The sequence below is a fragment of the Sarcophilus harrisii genome, chromosome 2, assembly GCF_902635505.1.
Source record: "Sarcophilus harrisii chromosome 2, mSarHar1.11, whole genome shotgun sequence".
Taxonomy (NCBI): domain Eukaryota; kingdom Metazoa; phylum Chordata; class Mammalia; order Dasyuromorphia; family Dasyuridae; genus Sarcophilus; species Sarcophilus harrisii.
The window spans coordinates 141,833,058-141,847,040 of NC_045427.1; the positions used below are offsets into that span (position 1 = coordinate 141,833,058).

The 13,983-nt window shown below is 37.3% G+C and overlaps 1 protein-coding gene and 1 long non-coding RNA gene across 5 annotated transcripts in view; one reads left to right on the forward strand and one right to left on the reverse strand.

The window, feature by feature from the left end:
• ACOXL (acyl-CoA oxidase like) overlaps nucleotides 1–13,983 on the forward strand; it is a 495,343-nt gene that overhangs the window by 284,045 nt on the left and 197,315 nt on the right. For all 4 annotated transcript variants that reach the window (XM_031950986.1, XM_031950985.1, XM_031950987.1 and 1 more), the window contains exon 12: nucleotides 6,727–6,880. In XM_031950986.1, the coding sequence (XP_031806846.1) occupies nucleotides 6,727–6,880 (154 nt within the window). The remainder of the gene's footprint in view (nucleotides 1–6,726; nucleotides 6,881–13,983) is intronic.
• Nucleotides 6,732–8,467, reverse strand: LOC116421437. The gene is made up of 2 exons (XR_004231796.1): nucleotides 7,924–8,467; nucleotides 6,732–6,828 (listed from the first exon to the last, which is right to left on the reverse strand). It is a non-coding gene; the product is annotated as an uncharacterized LOC116421437 (long non-coding RNA).

The following is a 13,983-nucleotide window of genomic DNA, read 5'->3' on the forward strand; positions in this document are numbered from 1 at the left end:
TGAACAAGTCACTTTTGCCTCAGTTTCCTCTTCTATAAAATGAGCTAGACAAGGAAATAGCAAATCACTCCAATATTTTTCCCAAGAAAAATCCAAATGGGGTCACAAAAAGTTGAACCTGACTAAACACGAATGAACAACAATCTAATATTGTGATTGTTGTGATTTCATTCTACTGAATGACTGGTTGATTCAGTTGAGGCGCCTGGTCCTTTTGGAACCCTTATAAATATTACAAGCATTTTTTACAAATGAAGAGAAATGAAAAGTTTATATTGCCTAATAGGTGTTCTCCCAAGTCTATTGGATTTCCAGTTTTAGTGACTCTTAATTGGAATTTTGCATTTGTATAAGATCAATCCCTCTTCACATAGAGATGCCCATATTCAAATAAACTGGTTTGGGCATCTGACCATCATATTTTTAGTTACCTTTTAAAATTAAAGATTATTTTAGTATTTTGCTGGAGGTTTTGTTTTAAACAACCCTGACATTTACTAAAATTTGAAAACTTCTTGGGGTTTTTGATATGATTTGTTACCCCCTAAATAGGATTGCCTACTCATAAAGTTACTTTTCCCATGTAAATGAAGAACCATTTAAAATTTTGTTTCAAAGAGCTATTTTCAGTTTTGGTGAAATGGATAGAATATTAAGCTTGGAATTAGGATGATTCATTTTCATGAGTTCAAATCTAGCTTCAGGCATTTGCTAGCTGTGTGACTTTGGGCAAGTCACTTAACCTGGTTTCCTCAGTTCCTTATCTGCAAAATGAGTGGTAGAGGGAAATGGCAAAGCACTTTAGTATCTTTGCCCAAACCCCTCCCTCTCAATGGAGTCAGGAAGAATTGGACACAATTGAAATGACTGAATATCAAAAAACAACAATAAATTTTGAGTTTGTTTATAGAATACTTTTTCTATTTCTAAATAAAAATGAATAGTTTGGCATGTTTTACCTCTAATGTCTAAAAGAAGACTACATAGTAATTGGGTTCACATATATATTCTACTTAGCTAGTAGCTTTCATCCATACTGCACCCTTCAAACCTGACCCTGAATAATGTGACTTTGTGGTTATTTACCTTGGAGCACACATAAGGACCAAACCTGCATTTTAGACAATAGATTATATATTTTAGAATTCATCACATTGAGACTAGTGAGAAGGCCATGCAAAGTTTACCCAATTCTTATAGAGTTTTGCCTAAGGAAGTCAATGAGTTTTGTGATAAAGATATTCACTTTTTGTTATTGTTTTTTGAATGCTGCAGAAGAGCTGAATCAATATCTTTGATTAGACGTTTGCTTAATTGGTGGATCAAAGATAATCCCTATTGATCAAATGAAATAACATATTTCATTTGTTATAAGGGCAAATCTAAAAGGGCATTGTAACTGGAAAGTGAGTTAGAATTGTGAATTATTATTATTGATTTTGTCATCATTTTATTATGGTAGCACACATCACTTAATGCCAGAGGCATCTTCCCCACTCTCTGGTTCTCTTTCAAGCTCCCAGGCTCCATCTCTTTATGGGTGGTATTAGCATTCTCATGTTAGTCCAGGGATTGTGTCTGTGCTATCCAACCAGCTCTTATAGCTTAGTCCTTCATCTCTTGCCTCTTCTCCTTTGTCACATTACTCATTGTGCTTTCTTTATTTACAGGAGGCATCATATAAAAACTTTAATAAGAATGGTGGAAATAAGCCATTACAAGGTGATGTCAATATGCCCAGTGCCTGCTTTCTCATTACACATCCTCATGGAATATCTCTTCTTACCCTGGGCATACATAACAGACAGGGCAAAAGCAGGGAACTTCAGTACCACGTGGATCTAATCAAGTGTAGATAGGGCTTTCATTCAAGATTGCCCAGCCAATAGGCTTCCCTTTGATGGAAAGCAGGAATGTTGCCCTAATTTGGTTTTTCTGTCCCCAGGAAATACCTGTACAAACCTTACTTCTAGGCAATTTTAGTGTCCTATCTTCAGTGATCAGCTCTTTCTCTCTTGCTTTTAGCTAAATGTGTTTAATCTCATCAATGTTCTTTTAGTACCAGGCAAGTCCAGGAAGATTTCTCCCATCATCTACCCATTAGATATAAGCCATCTGGGTATCCCAGTGGCTCCCTAGCACCAAATCTTCTGCCCCAACTTGTTTTGTCACTTCCTGGGCACATATTTGTACCTCCCACATAGCTGGGAGGGTTATGGATATTCCATCTACCCCCTCGTCAAAAAATGGATAGTTCCTGCAAGTTAAACAGGGTATACTTGCACATATCAAAAGTAACATAAATTGACATATAATACAGTTAAAAGTAATTATTTCAACTACTTTATAAAAAATGTTCATTTGGGTACTTAATATATAATATTTTCATGAAAACTGCATATAGCTAGCCAATAGTACCTACACCAGCTATAATAAAAATATAATAAAGTATGTCATTAATAGCATATATAAGAACATTAAATATGCTCAGCACCTGCCTTTGCTTAGAGAAGACTCTTAATACATAATTGATTGTTTATTGAAATAAAGAAGATTACAAATCAAATACCATATGTAATATTGCACTGGATAACAGATTGGGTAAAATGGCCAGATTAACATGCAGAAACATATTATATACTGGTATAATATGCCTGTCTTCTAGCAGATACAGCAAAGAAGCATAAAACAAGAGAGCTTATGGCGTAAGAAGGCATGAATCACACAGAACACAAAATGATACATTTTGCAATTATATACTAAGTACACTTGTACTCCAACAATGGGTATGTGGGTACGTACCACTTTTCCTCTTGGTTCTGAAGTAACCTTTATAAGCTTGGTCCCTAGTGCTTCCACCATGATGTTTTAAGCAGACCATTGATCTCTCTAGTTCCTAAGGATGCTCTTTGCTCCCCCACACCTGTAGTATTCATGAGAAAAGGGGATGCCTTTGTGTTCAGCTCTCACTTTCTCCCTTTCCTTTTGCCCTTACATTGGTTTTTTGAGATTGTTGATTTCCCTGACCTTCTGGAATGTATCAGCATTTGACTTCTTCCCCATCTGAATCATTATTTAAGCTATTATCTCCAGAGATCAAATTTGTCACTGATAAATGTGTTTTTCCTGCACATTTGGCTGATTCTCCATTGTTCTTTTACTACTGCTCACCCACAAGTATGACTAATTCTTCAGTTCACAATAGGTGGTCGAGTATGTATTATCAAAATATCTATTTTGTAGATTGGGAAGTTGCCCTTTCTTCCATGTACTTAGCGCAAGATGGCTTTCCATTACTCCACAATTTTTTATCTTCCATGACCTCTAAGACTTCTTAGCAGAACTGCATTCTTTTGATGAAGACCTTGACAATTAACTCAAGCATCCTATCATTGTTTGTTTCTATGAAAGCTTTTGGCCAGAGGAAGGTGATAGGCCTCCAGCCAACCTTTCAGGTGAATCATATATTGGGCATAAATTTCTGTTTTCTTTATTCAAATTAGTAGGCAGATATGACTCTTATTCAAACATCCAAAAGTATGTGGTAAAGCCCATGACTTCATTCTTTGGAGCATCATATGCAGGTGTGTTGATTCCAGTGAGCTTTCTGTTCAAACCTCAGGAGCCCTAGTATGTTTGGCAACTTTGCTTTCCCTGAGGGTGGTAAGGGAGAGTGCCTTAATTTCTGCCAAACCCAACACCTCCTTCAGTAGTTTTCTTTCAGAGTCTCTACATGAGTTAGAATGAATTTTGGCAGGAAACCAGCTATAGAATTATAGTTTTCCCAAAGCACTTTAGCAACTCCAGATGCTTCCTGCTTCCTGACTGTGCAATATAGTATGCATACTGGGCAAAATGGTTTGTTACCACTAAGATGTTGTTTACTGATTTTCTACCACTTTTTAAAAGCAAGAAAGACTATATAGAAAGAGGATCCTGGGAAGATAGTGGAGTAGGTTGGAAAATTCCAAGCTCTTCAGATCTCCTCCACAAACAAGACAAAATAACACTTCAAGTGACTGTAGAGCAGTATGTAAAGATTATGGAGGTTCCCATGTGAAGTGTAAACACCTCCAGGCTAGCTTCTCTGAAACAGCAAGCTGTGAGCCTTGGAGCTAGCTGGGTTAGGAGGTAGCCTTAGCTCTAGCCACAGGAATTTTCTTCTCAAAGACAAGTGTAGGAAGTCAGGTGTCTGAGGGAGGGAAGTTAAGGGAAGTTCTGCTGATGAAGGATACCTGGGTATTTTGCTGCTGTCCTGGATGAGGAGGAATTAGCTAGTAAATACAGAAGCAGTGGGGCTGGGATGCTGCTGGCTTCTGGCACTTACAGGAGGGCAGAGGTCTAAATTTTGGTTCCAGGCTAGAGATAAGAATTGAAGGAGGACCTGAAGCCTGAGGCACTTGCACTCCAGGACTAGAGGTTTTGCCACCAATAATCTGCTTCAAAATAATCAGGTAAAAGAGAAAGAATCCAACTATAGAAAGTTATTATGGGAACAGAGAAAACCATTTTCAGAGGAGGATACTGAAGCCAAAAAAGCCTCTCTTACTCCAAAAAGTAACACTAAATGGTCACTTGTCCAAACAAGATTTCATAGAAGCACTCAAAAAAGACTTTAAAAATCAAATAAGAGAGATTGAGGAAATTAAAAAAAAAAAAAAACAATCCCCCCCCCCCCAAACCAACATGCTTATAAAAAGAAAATCAACCAACTGGAAAAGGAGTTCAGAATCTTAAGGAAGAAAATGACTCCTTGAAAATTAGAATTGGATAAAGTGCAGCCAGTGAAGTTATAAAAGACCAAAAAAAATTATATATAAAAAGAATGAAAAAATAGAAGAAAATATGAAACATCTCATAAGAAAAACAATTGATCTGGAGAACAAATCAAGAAGAGAGAACATAAGAATAGTCAGACTACCTGAAAGCTATAACCAAAAAATAAAAGAATCTGGATATAATAATACAGGAAATAATTAAGAAAAATTGTCCAAAAGTGTTAGAATAAGGGGAAAGTAGAAAGAGAAATAAATCTATCACCATCTGAAAGAGATCCTACAAGGAAAACTTACAGAAATACCATAACTAAATTCCCAAATCCCTAAGTCAAGAAGAAAATATTAGAAGCAACAAGAAAAAACTCAAATATAGTACAGCCATAATTAGAATCACACAAAATGTACCAATGGAAATATTAAAAGTCTACAGGGCTTGGACCACTATATATCAAAGAACAAAAGAACTGGAGTTGCAGTCAAAAATGTCATAACTAATAAAGTTAAGCATGGGAATGGGAATGGGAAAAATAGACATTCAATAAATTGCCAGATTTGGGGGATTTTGTTACAACAAGACCTGAACTTAATAGAAAATTTGACATACAAAATCCAAGAGAAATATAAGGTAAACATCAAAGATTAATTACAATGGGCTCAATAAGGACAAACTGCTTATCTTTTATACATGAAAATGTAAACCATGTGTGTAAGATTGTTATTAGCAATTGAGTAGTTTGAAAGGTTGTGATAGAGCTGAGTATGATATGATTCTAAAAAGCAAAACCATGTAAGGAAAGATAGAAAAAGAAGTTATCTTATACAAATGAGGTATGAGAGAAAGAACTGACACAAAAGCATTTAAATGGAAGAACAGTCCTGGAAGAACAGGACTGGTGGTTCTGAAACCTTACATTCACTTGGAATGGGTTAAAGAGGGAAAACATATATATACACACATACACACATACTTTTGTACCTACATACATATGTATATGTGTGTGTGTGTGTGTGTGTGTGTGTATTTAGACTTTAAAAGTCTTCTAATTTCAGAAAGAAATGAGAAGATAAGAGAATAGGGAGGGGGAGAGGATTAAGGAGAGATTTTTAGAGGGAACCCTACTCATATCAGATCTGGATTAATGAGAGAACAATATATACATTAAGAGAATAAAAGTCTTCTAAATTTGTAATGAAAGAAGAGGCTGAGGGAATAGGATGGGGGATATAGAAGGGTATGCAGATTAATAAGAATGGGATAAAGAGGAAACAACATATATATTTGGAAGGCTATAAAAGTTTTCTAAATTCAGATGGAAATAAGATGGCAAAGTTGGAGGAGAAGATGAGGGAGAGATCTGTGCAGGGGAGGGAAGAAGGTTAAGTAATAGAAGGGCAAGTGTATAGAAATAAAGCAGAGAAATCAGGAGGGATAAAAGATAAGATACATACAAACATAAAAAAAGATGGTGTAAAATTATTATGTTAAAAAAGTAAGGGTAGTAATCATGATCTCATACAAAGTTAAAGCAAAAATAGATTTAATCAAAAGAGAAAAATAAGGAAAGTATAATATATTATAATATTATATAATATAATATATTAATATTGTCTTAGATTGTTTAAAATAACTAGACAGTATAAGGGTCTACAAAAGATTCTCATTCATGAAAGGACTACGAGAAAACTCATACATGACATGAAAATGAGACATTTGAAATGTGGGCACTGAGTGTTAGAAACACAGCAGAAAAATTGTGGTTGGTGAATTTTATTATGGTATATTCAAAGGCTCACCCTAAAAGACTGAAAGTGTACATCAAGTTCTGCATCAAGACCCAGATTTTAGCCTTGTGGTTTACCTCAAGCTCTCTCGTTGGTCAGTGGGGTCGCTTCTTGGTCGTGTGGTTAAGATGTTAAGTCATTCTGCTTTGTAAAATTTCTCTTCTAGATATGCTGGGGATTTATTGGATGAAGATATCTTTCATGAGAAGGATCTTGTCAACAGCCGATCTTTGCAGGCTCTAGTGGCAGGTCTAAAAGCATACAGTACCTGGGAAAACATAACTTGTTTACAAGATTGTCGGGAGTGCACTGGAGGCATGGTGAGTTGATGAGCAAAAAATCTATCATTCCCCCCCACCCCCCGAACTAATTTTTTCCTCTTTAGAGTCTGATCATTGCTAAAGGTTTTTTGTTGTTTATTGTTTCATTGTGTTTGACTCTTTATGAAACCAAGTGGTTTGCCATGTTCTCTCTAATTCACTTTACAGATTGGGAAACTGAGGCAAAGAAGATTAAGGGATTTGTTGAGGGTCACACAGCTAGTAAGTGTCTGAGACTTGATTTGAAGATGTGAAAATGAGTCTTTCTTACTGCAGGCCCAGAGCTTCATCCATTGTACCATCTCTCTATCTTCAATGCTAATGGTAAATTTGGTTTATAAAGAGAAGGGACATATAGAATTGTGATGCTCTCAGCTTTGGTCTGTGACAATTAGAAATAAAGTTAGAAAGAGTGCTGTAGATTCTTGGCTAAGGCAGAAAAACATGATCTTTGATTTTGGTTAGTGGAGTCAGAAGCATTTTCAAAATACAACATAGAAGTGATTTAAAACCCATTTTAATGAATCCGTATTTAAGCAAAAGATACTATTATCATCTTGTGAAAAGGGAGTTGTTGTAAAACCAGGAGTATCCACTCCTAGACAGTTATTTGACTTAAATGAACAAAAACCTTACAAATAGTTTTCAATAATCTCCTTAAGCTAGATCCAAATGAAATAAATGAGTGCCCAAGTTCTCTGAAGCTGGTGTTGAAGATTCATGGTGAGGTTTTCTATTTAAACACCAGCATACACAGATATATCTAGCAAGATGGTATTTAAGATAAACCACACAGAACTGGACCCAAGATAAGCAACTTTCAAATCAATTTTGTCATTTGTGATGTGGAAAAATATAAGAAAAAATAGAGATAAATTCATTTGAGTGGAAGGGGACAAACTTGGGGACATAGGTGGTTGGAAGAAGAAAGACCCTCTCACTAGCCCCCTTAGAAAGAAATCCCAGGTTGCTGGGTAAACTAATGACTGGAGTGATGGGGTTGGAATAAGGCAAGGCTTTATCAGGGAGGTGTATGTACATACCTACACCTGGTATGTAGTCTTTGGGGGAGGAAGTGTGCCATCTGGTAGCTTCCTAATTGATCTAATTATTCTTGTTAACTAGGTGCTGAGTACAGTTGTTTCTATGCTGCTAAAGGAGTAAAAGTTTTGTCAAAATGTAGCACGATTAGAATGACGCAATCTTCTAAAATCATAAGTTTAAATTTTTGAGCTCTCTAAATTTTGACATCCTGGGGAAAGGTCTGATTACCTTGGCCTAATTTTGGTTCTGTCAGCAGACAATTACAGTGTGTGTGTGTGCATTCCCTCATAGAATTATATGGAGCTAATTTAATTATATACACACATAAATACACACACACATAATGTGTGTGTGTCCCCTTACTTTTACTGCTACTCTAAAGTCCAATTCTAATGCCTCATTGTGATGTCAAGGTCATTGTGGGTTCTTAAAACATGTTAACTGTAGAGCATAAGTTTTGAAAGGCTCTATAAAGCTAGAGAGGTTTCCAGTAAGGATGTGTCCATAATGGGCGTCCGAATGCCTGCTCTTCCAGATCACCCCGGGTCATTTTCACTTTATTGGGTTGGGGGGCGGGGAGGGTGGTGAATGTTTGTGTTACATCATTATTTAAACAAACTTTTTAACAAGTCATAGAGGAACGAATGATCTGCTTTCGTGGCTTCTCCCAAGTAAAATTGTGTGTGTGGAGTGAGGATGATGTAATTTTGACTGGCTTATCACCTAGACATTGATCAGACAGGAATAGGTCTTCAGCCTCCCAGGTCTGGTTGGTGATATGTTAAGGAAAATACAGCCCAGTGAGGAATAAGGGGAGAAGTCCTGCACACAGGAGTGTGCCTGGACATGCTGTCTTGTGCCACAGTTACCATGAAAACCCCCCAAACCAGTGACACCTGATATTCCTGGCACTTCTGCCTAGGTACTGAAAGGAGCCAGATAGGGATCAAACCAGACTATTTGTGGTAGTGAGAGAGTGAGGAAGGGGAGGGTGTCCAGAGGAGACCCAATGAGGTTTGGGGGACCGGGAAAGCTAACTCCTGGCAAATCCTGAAACTTTCCTGGGCCTTCATTATGCTCACTGGGAGTATTCCAAGGTGCCTCTGTGGTTCAACATGTACAAATCATTCAATCAAAAAACATTTATTAAATGCTTATTATGTACTAGACAACAAAACTGGAGGAGTAAATAGTAGAAAATCACAGGGAAATCTAGTCTGGGTAATTGGCCATTTGAACTGAGCTTGCTCCCAATTTTCTACCCCTACAAGTTTGTCCGGTAGATGACATCATACATAGGTCGTAGGTAAACATTCACTCATCTCAGTTGTAACGCCTTGGTTGCCCTCTGTGATGTAAGAGAAAGTGATGATCTTAGAGTCTAAACAGTCTATTTTATTTCTGGTCCAGGTGTGTGACCTTGGGAAAGGGAGATGAATGAAACGATCCCTATGGTCTCTCCTAGCTCTAAACCTGTGTACTTATTAGACCTTGTTGGACCACTATAATATAGATGTATCACTTATTAGTAAAAATTCCATTGTTTTCAAATTCTTCCCTAAAGTCAATAGTGAATCTTTGCTCTTGTGACTCATTGGTGTCAGATTTATTGATTGATTCTAAGAAACACAAACTAAAGGGTTGTTCTCACCCACATTTATTTTCTCTTGCTCAATGGAAAATGCTTTGTAAGCATCATAGTCAACATAGTCTAATTCAACAGCCACTTATTAAGGACTTATAATGGTTATAGCAACATAAATACAAAGACAGATAAAAACTAGGATTTACCCTCAAGGAAGCTCAGGACTGTTTAGCTGGAATGTCTTTGAAAAAAATTAACATCAAATCAGTCTTACAAAGGTAATCGAGAGCCAGATTGGGGAAGCTATGTGGCATAGTGATGGACCTGAAGGCAGGAAAACTCCTCCACATGAGTTCAAAACCAGCCTCATAAATGGTTCTAGCTGTATTACAAATCACTTAATCCTGATTGCCTCAGCTTCTCATCTATAAAATAAGCTGAAGAAGGAAATGGCAAACTACTCCAGTATTTATGACCAAAAAAACCCAAAATGGGGTCATGAAGAGTTAGATACAACTGAAAAACAACTGAACAAAAGAGAACTAGATTGTGAGGGACGCAAAATGCTAAAGTGAGGAATTTGCAATTTAATACTAAAAGCAACAGGAAGCCATGGAACATTTTTGAGCTATAAAGGTGAGTTATTGTTACTGAAGCACAAAGATAAAGAGAAAGTCATTCTGCCATGTTGTTAATAACCTAATTTGGATTTATAGAAAGGTCATCATACAGAAAATATTCATTTCTTTACTAACATCATGCATTGCACTTAATAGATACAATAAATTTTCCTTGAGTAAATGAAATTGTAAAATGAGGGGGAGAAATAAGTCAAATACTGTATTCTTTAGGCAGAACTGTGTCTTTGGAAGGCATGTTAAATAGGATTGAGCAGCCTGGGCCAATTTCTTTTTTTAAATTTTTCTTATTTTAATTAAAGCTTTTTTAATTTTCAAAAGATATGCATGGATAGTTTTTCAACATTAACCCTTGAAAAACCTTGTGTTCCAATTTTTCCCCCTTCCCCCATCCTTTCCCCTAAATACCAAATAATTCAATATGTGTTAAACATGGCAAAAGTATATGTTAAATCCAATATATTCATACATATTCATACAATTATCTTGCTGCACAAGAAAAATCAAAAAGAAAAAAATGAGAAAGGAAATAAAACGCAAGCAAACAAAAGAATGAAAATGCTATGTTGTGGTCCAGACTCAGTTCCCATAGTCCTCTCTCTGGGTGCAGATGGCTCTCTTCATTACAAGCTCATTGGAACTAATCTGAGTCATCTCATTGTTAGAAAGAGTCATATCCATCAGAACTGATAATTGTATAGTCTTCTTGTTGCTGTGTATAATGATCTCCTGGTTCTGCTTACTTTGCTTAGCATCAGTTCATGTTAAGTCTCTCCAGGCCTCTCTGAAATCATCCTGCTGGTCGTTTCTTATAGAACAATAATATTCCATAACATTCATATACCACAATTTATTCAATCATTCAAATGGGCATCCACTCAGTTTCCAGTTTCTACAAAGAGGGCTGCTACATTTTGGCACATACAGGTCCCTTTCCCTCCTTTAAGATCTCTTTGGGATACAATCCTGGGCTTATTTCTGAGCTAGAACTCACTGAGATAGGAAGACAACTAGCAGAGAAGGAGTTCACCACCTGTTGCCACTCCCCCCAAGACCTGAGGCTTATATATATATATATATATATATATATATATATATATATATATATATATATATAGTCATACCATAAAAATCCCTCTACCTTCATTTAAGGTACTCCTCTACTTCCTCCCAAACATCTCCCTCCAAGGATACCTATTATGCTTCTGTTTCTAGTCCTTCAAAACAAAAAATGGCGCTGGAATGGTTTCTCCAGCTTCTCAGTAATTTAATCAATAAGAGTCAATTAAACACTATTTGCCAGCTCTAGTGATATAAAAGAAAAAACTCCGGCCTCTTTCACCAATCAGTTTTCATTCTATTAAGAGCATAATGTATACATACAAATAAGCGACCCTTCTGGGAATATCCCCCAATTTGAATTTGGAAATTGAGTCCCAGGGGATTACTATCTTAAATTTAAGCTATTTTTAGGTTCACATTTTTTTAAACTACAGCTTGAGAGATTCTCCTAAGCATATTTAATTTTTATAGTCAATCAGGTAATATCACTAGCTCAAAGCAAAGATTTGACCACTAGAATGTTATAGCTAAAAAAAAAAGAATAATACTAAACATCTCCCCATAAACCTGGAGCACACTTTCTCCCCAAGTTCACTGAGTTGGGAGAGGATGAACGAAAACATTGAAAGCATCAGCTTACCATTTGGCTAAGACAATTCACACCTCTGGACACCTAATCACAAATTTACACAGTGTTAGTATAGCAGACAAAAGGAGTCTGCTAGTCAGGAACACATGAAGAGATTGCATTTAGCTAAGGTGATTCCAACCTCATATGCTAAGGCCTTGATTTCTTGCCTTTCTTTAACACTATTCCTTCCCAGGGCAGGGACTTTCTGCTGGACAATTGGAGGACCCAATTCCCTGGTCTTGTTCTGCTCTTCATATCCATTTTTCTGTGCTTAAATTCATGGTTGGCTAGGCGAGGGTCTTCTGCTAAACAAGTTGCTGTTCTTCAAGATGTCATTGCTGGTGGTTGAGGAGGAGGAGGAGGAGGAGGAGGAGGAAGAGTAAGAGTAGGAAGAGAAAAGAGAGAAAAAGAAATTCTACCCTGCCCCCATGTACTGCTGCATTCTGGGGGAAAAGTGCAAGGGAAAAAAGATGATGAACAATTCCTTCTCAAGAGTTGGATTCATAGGGGTGTGTGTTGTCTGTGTGTGTGTGTAGAGATACAGAGAAAAGGAGAAGAGAAGAGGAAAAAAGAGATAAAAAGCAGAGGGAAAAAGGGCAGAGGAAAAGAGAGACAAGAACAGACAGGCAGACAAGGACGGCTTCGTCAGAACTTCTCTTGCTTTTTTACATCAGAGCTGTGCTTAATCCTTTATAGAGCCAATAGCTACCACAAATAGAGAAACTTTTTGACCCTTCCTTTAAGATGTCCAAAGTATGACAGGGACCTCCCCTTGAGGAGGTGCAGATAGGCCACTTCCAAGTCTGAAAGGGGTGAACTCTTCCATCTCATTCTGTTTTATCCTGTGATTTCATCAGGTTTCTTGGGAGAACTCAATCAGAAGTCCCTTCTTGAACTCTCTCTCTCTCCCCTGACTCTTTCCCCCTTACATAAATATAAATAAAATGAATATACAAAATAAAAACAAGGTACATCTGTGGAGAAGGAACTAACAGTTGGGAGAATCAGGAAAGGTCTCATGAGGAGATGGTACACCATAAAAGATGGCTCTGGGCCCAACCCCTCAGCCTCTCCAAGTCTGTATATGTGATGTATCAAGGAAAAATCTACAAGAAATGTGGTAGCTCAGTAAATACATCTGAACTCTAGAAAACAGAGAGAGGGATAGAAGTTTTCTCTGGGGGGCATTCCTGTTGTTTCTTCAGGGATGGCTTGTGGCCATCATGAGTGGGAAAGAAGTTGGAACTGCTAAAATGACATGCAGCAATGGACTACAATGCACCAAATTCCCTTTGGACCAAGAGCTTAAGAGTCTGCCAAAGCAGCTAAGCAATTTACAGTAATGACAGTCTGACCTCACTTAATGGCCTAACTAATCAGGAGACCAGGTGGCTTATTTCCACACTCAGCTCAAGTGAGCCGGGTGCTGTTTCGAAGCTGCTAGCAGCCATCCTGGGCTAATCTGCCTCCTAAAACAGGTGTTTGCTGGCCCTAGTTCTGCTCCAGCTGGCAGTCTCTCTCTCTGTCTCTCTCTTTCTCTCTGTCTCTTTCTTTCTCTCTGTCTCTTTCTTTCTCACTCTCTCTCTCCCCTCCCTCCATCTCTCCCTTTCTTCCTCTCTCCTCCCTTTTTCTCTCTGATCTTTCTCCTTATCTCTGAGGTCTTTCTGTCTCTCTCCCCCTATCTCCTAGGTCTTTCTCTATCTCTTCTATCTCTGTCTTTATTTCTCTCTCTCTTTCTGTCTCATTTCTGTATATAGAATCTGATTTGCAAAAAATATAGAAGAAAATATTCAAAATATATATGGTTTTTGAAAAAAGTTAGCTTCTTTAATGCTTTTCAGACCTAGAAAACTAAATATTCCACACTGCTTCCAAATTCAAATTAAGGCAGGAATAGGAAATCAGGATTTAAAGCTTCTCCTTTCTTCAACTTGGCTGTACTCAGTGCCACTGGGCTCTTTCCCTGACTGTTCAGAGCTCTTCACTTTACCCACAGAAATCAGAGTTAAATCTCAGAGAATATGGAATCTTTTTTTCTCAGCTAACCAACCAGTACTTACTAAACACCTACTGTATGTCAGGTATTATGCTGAGGATATGAAACAAAACAACCAAACAAATAAAAAGTCAACCTTCACTCTCA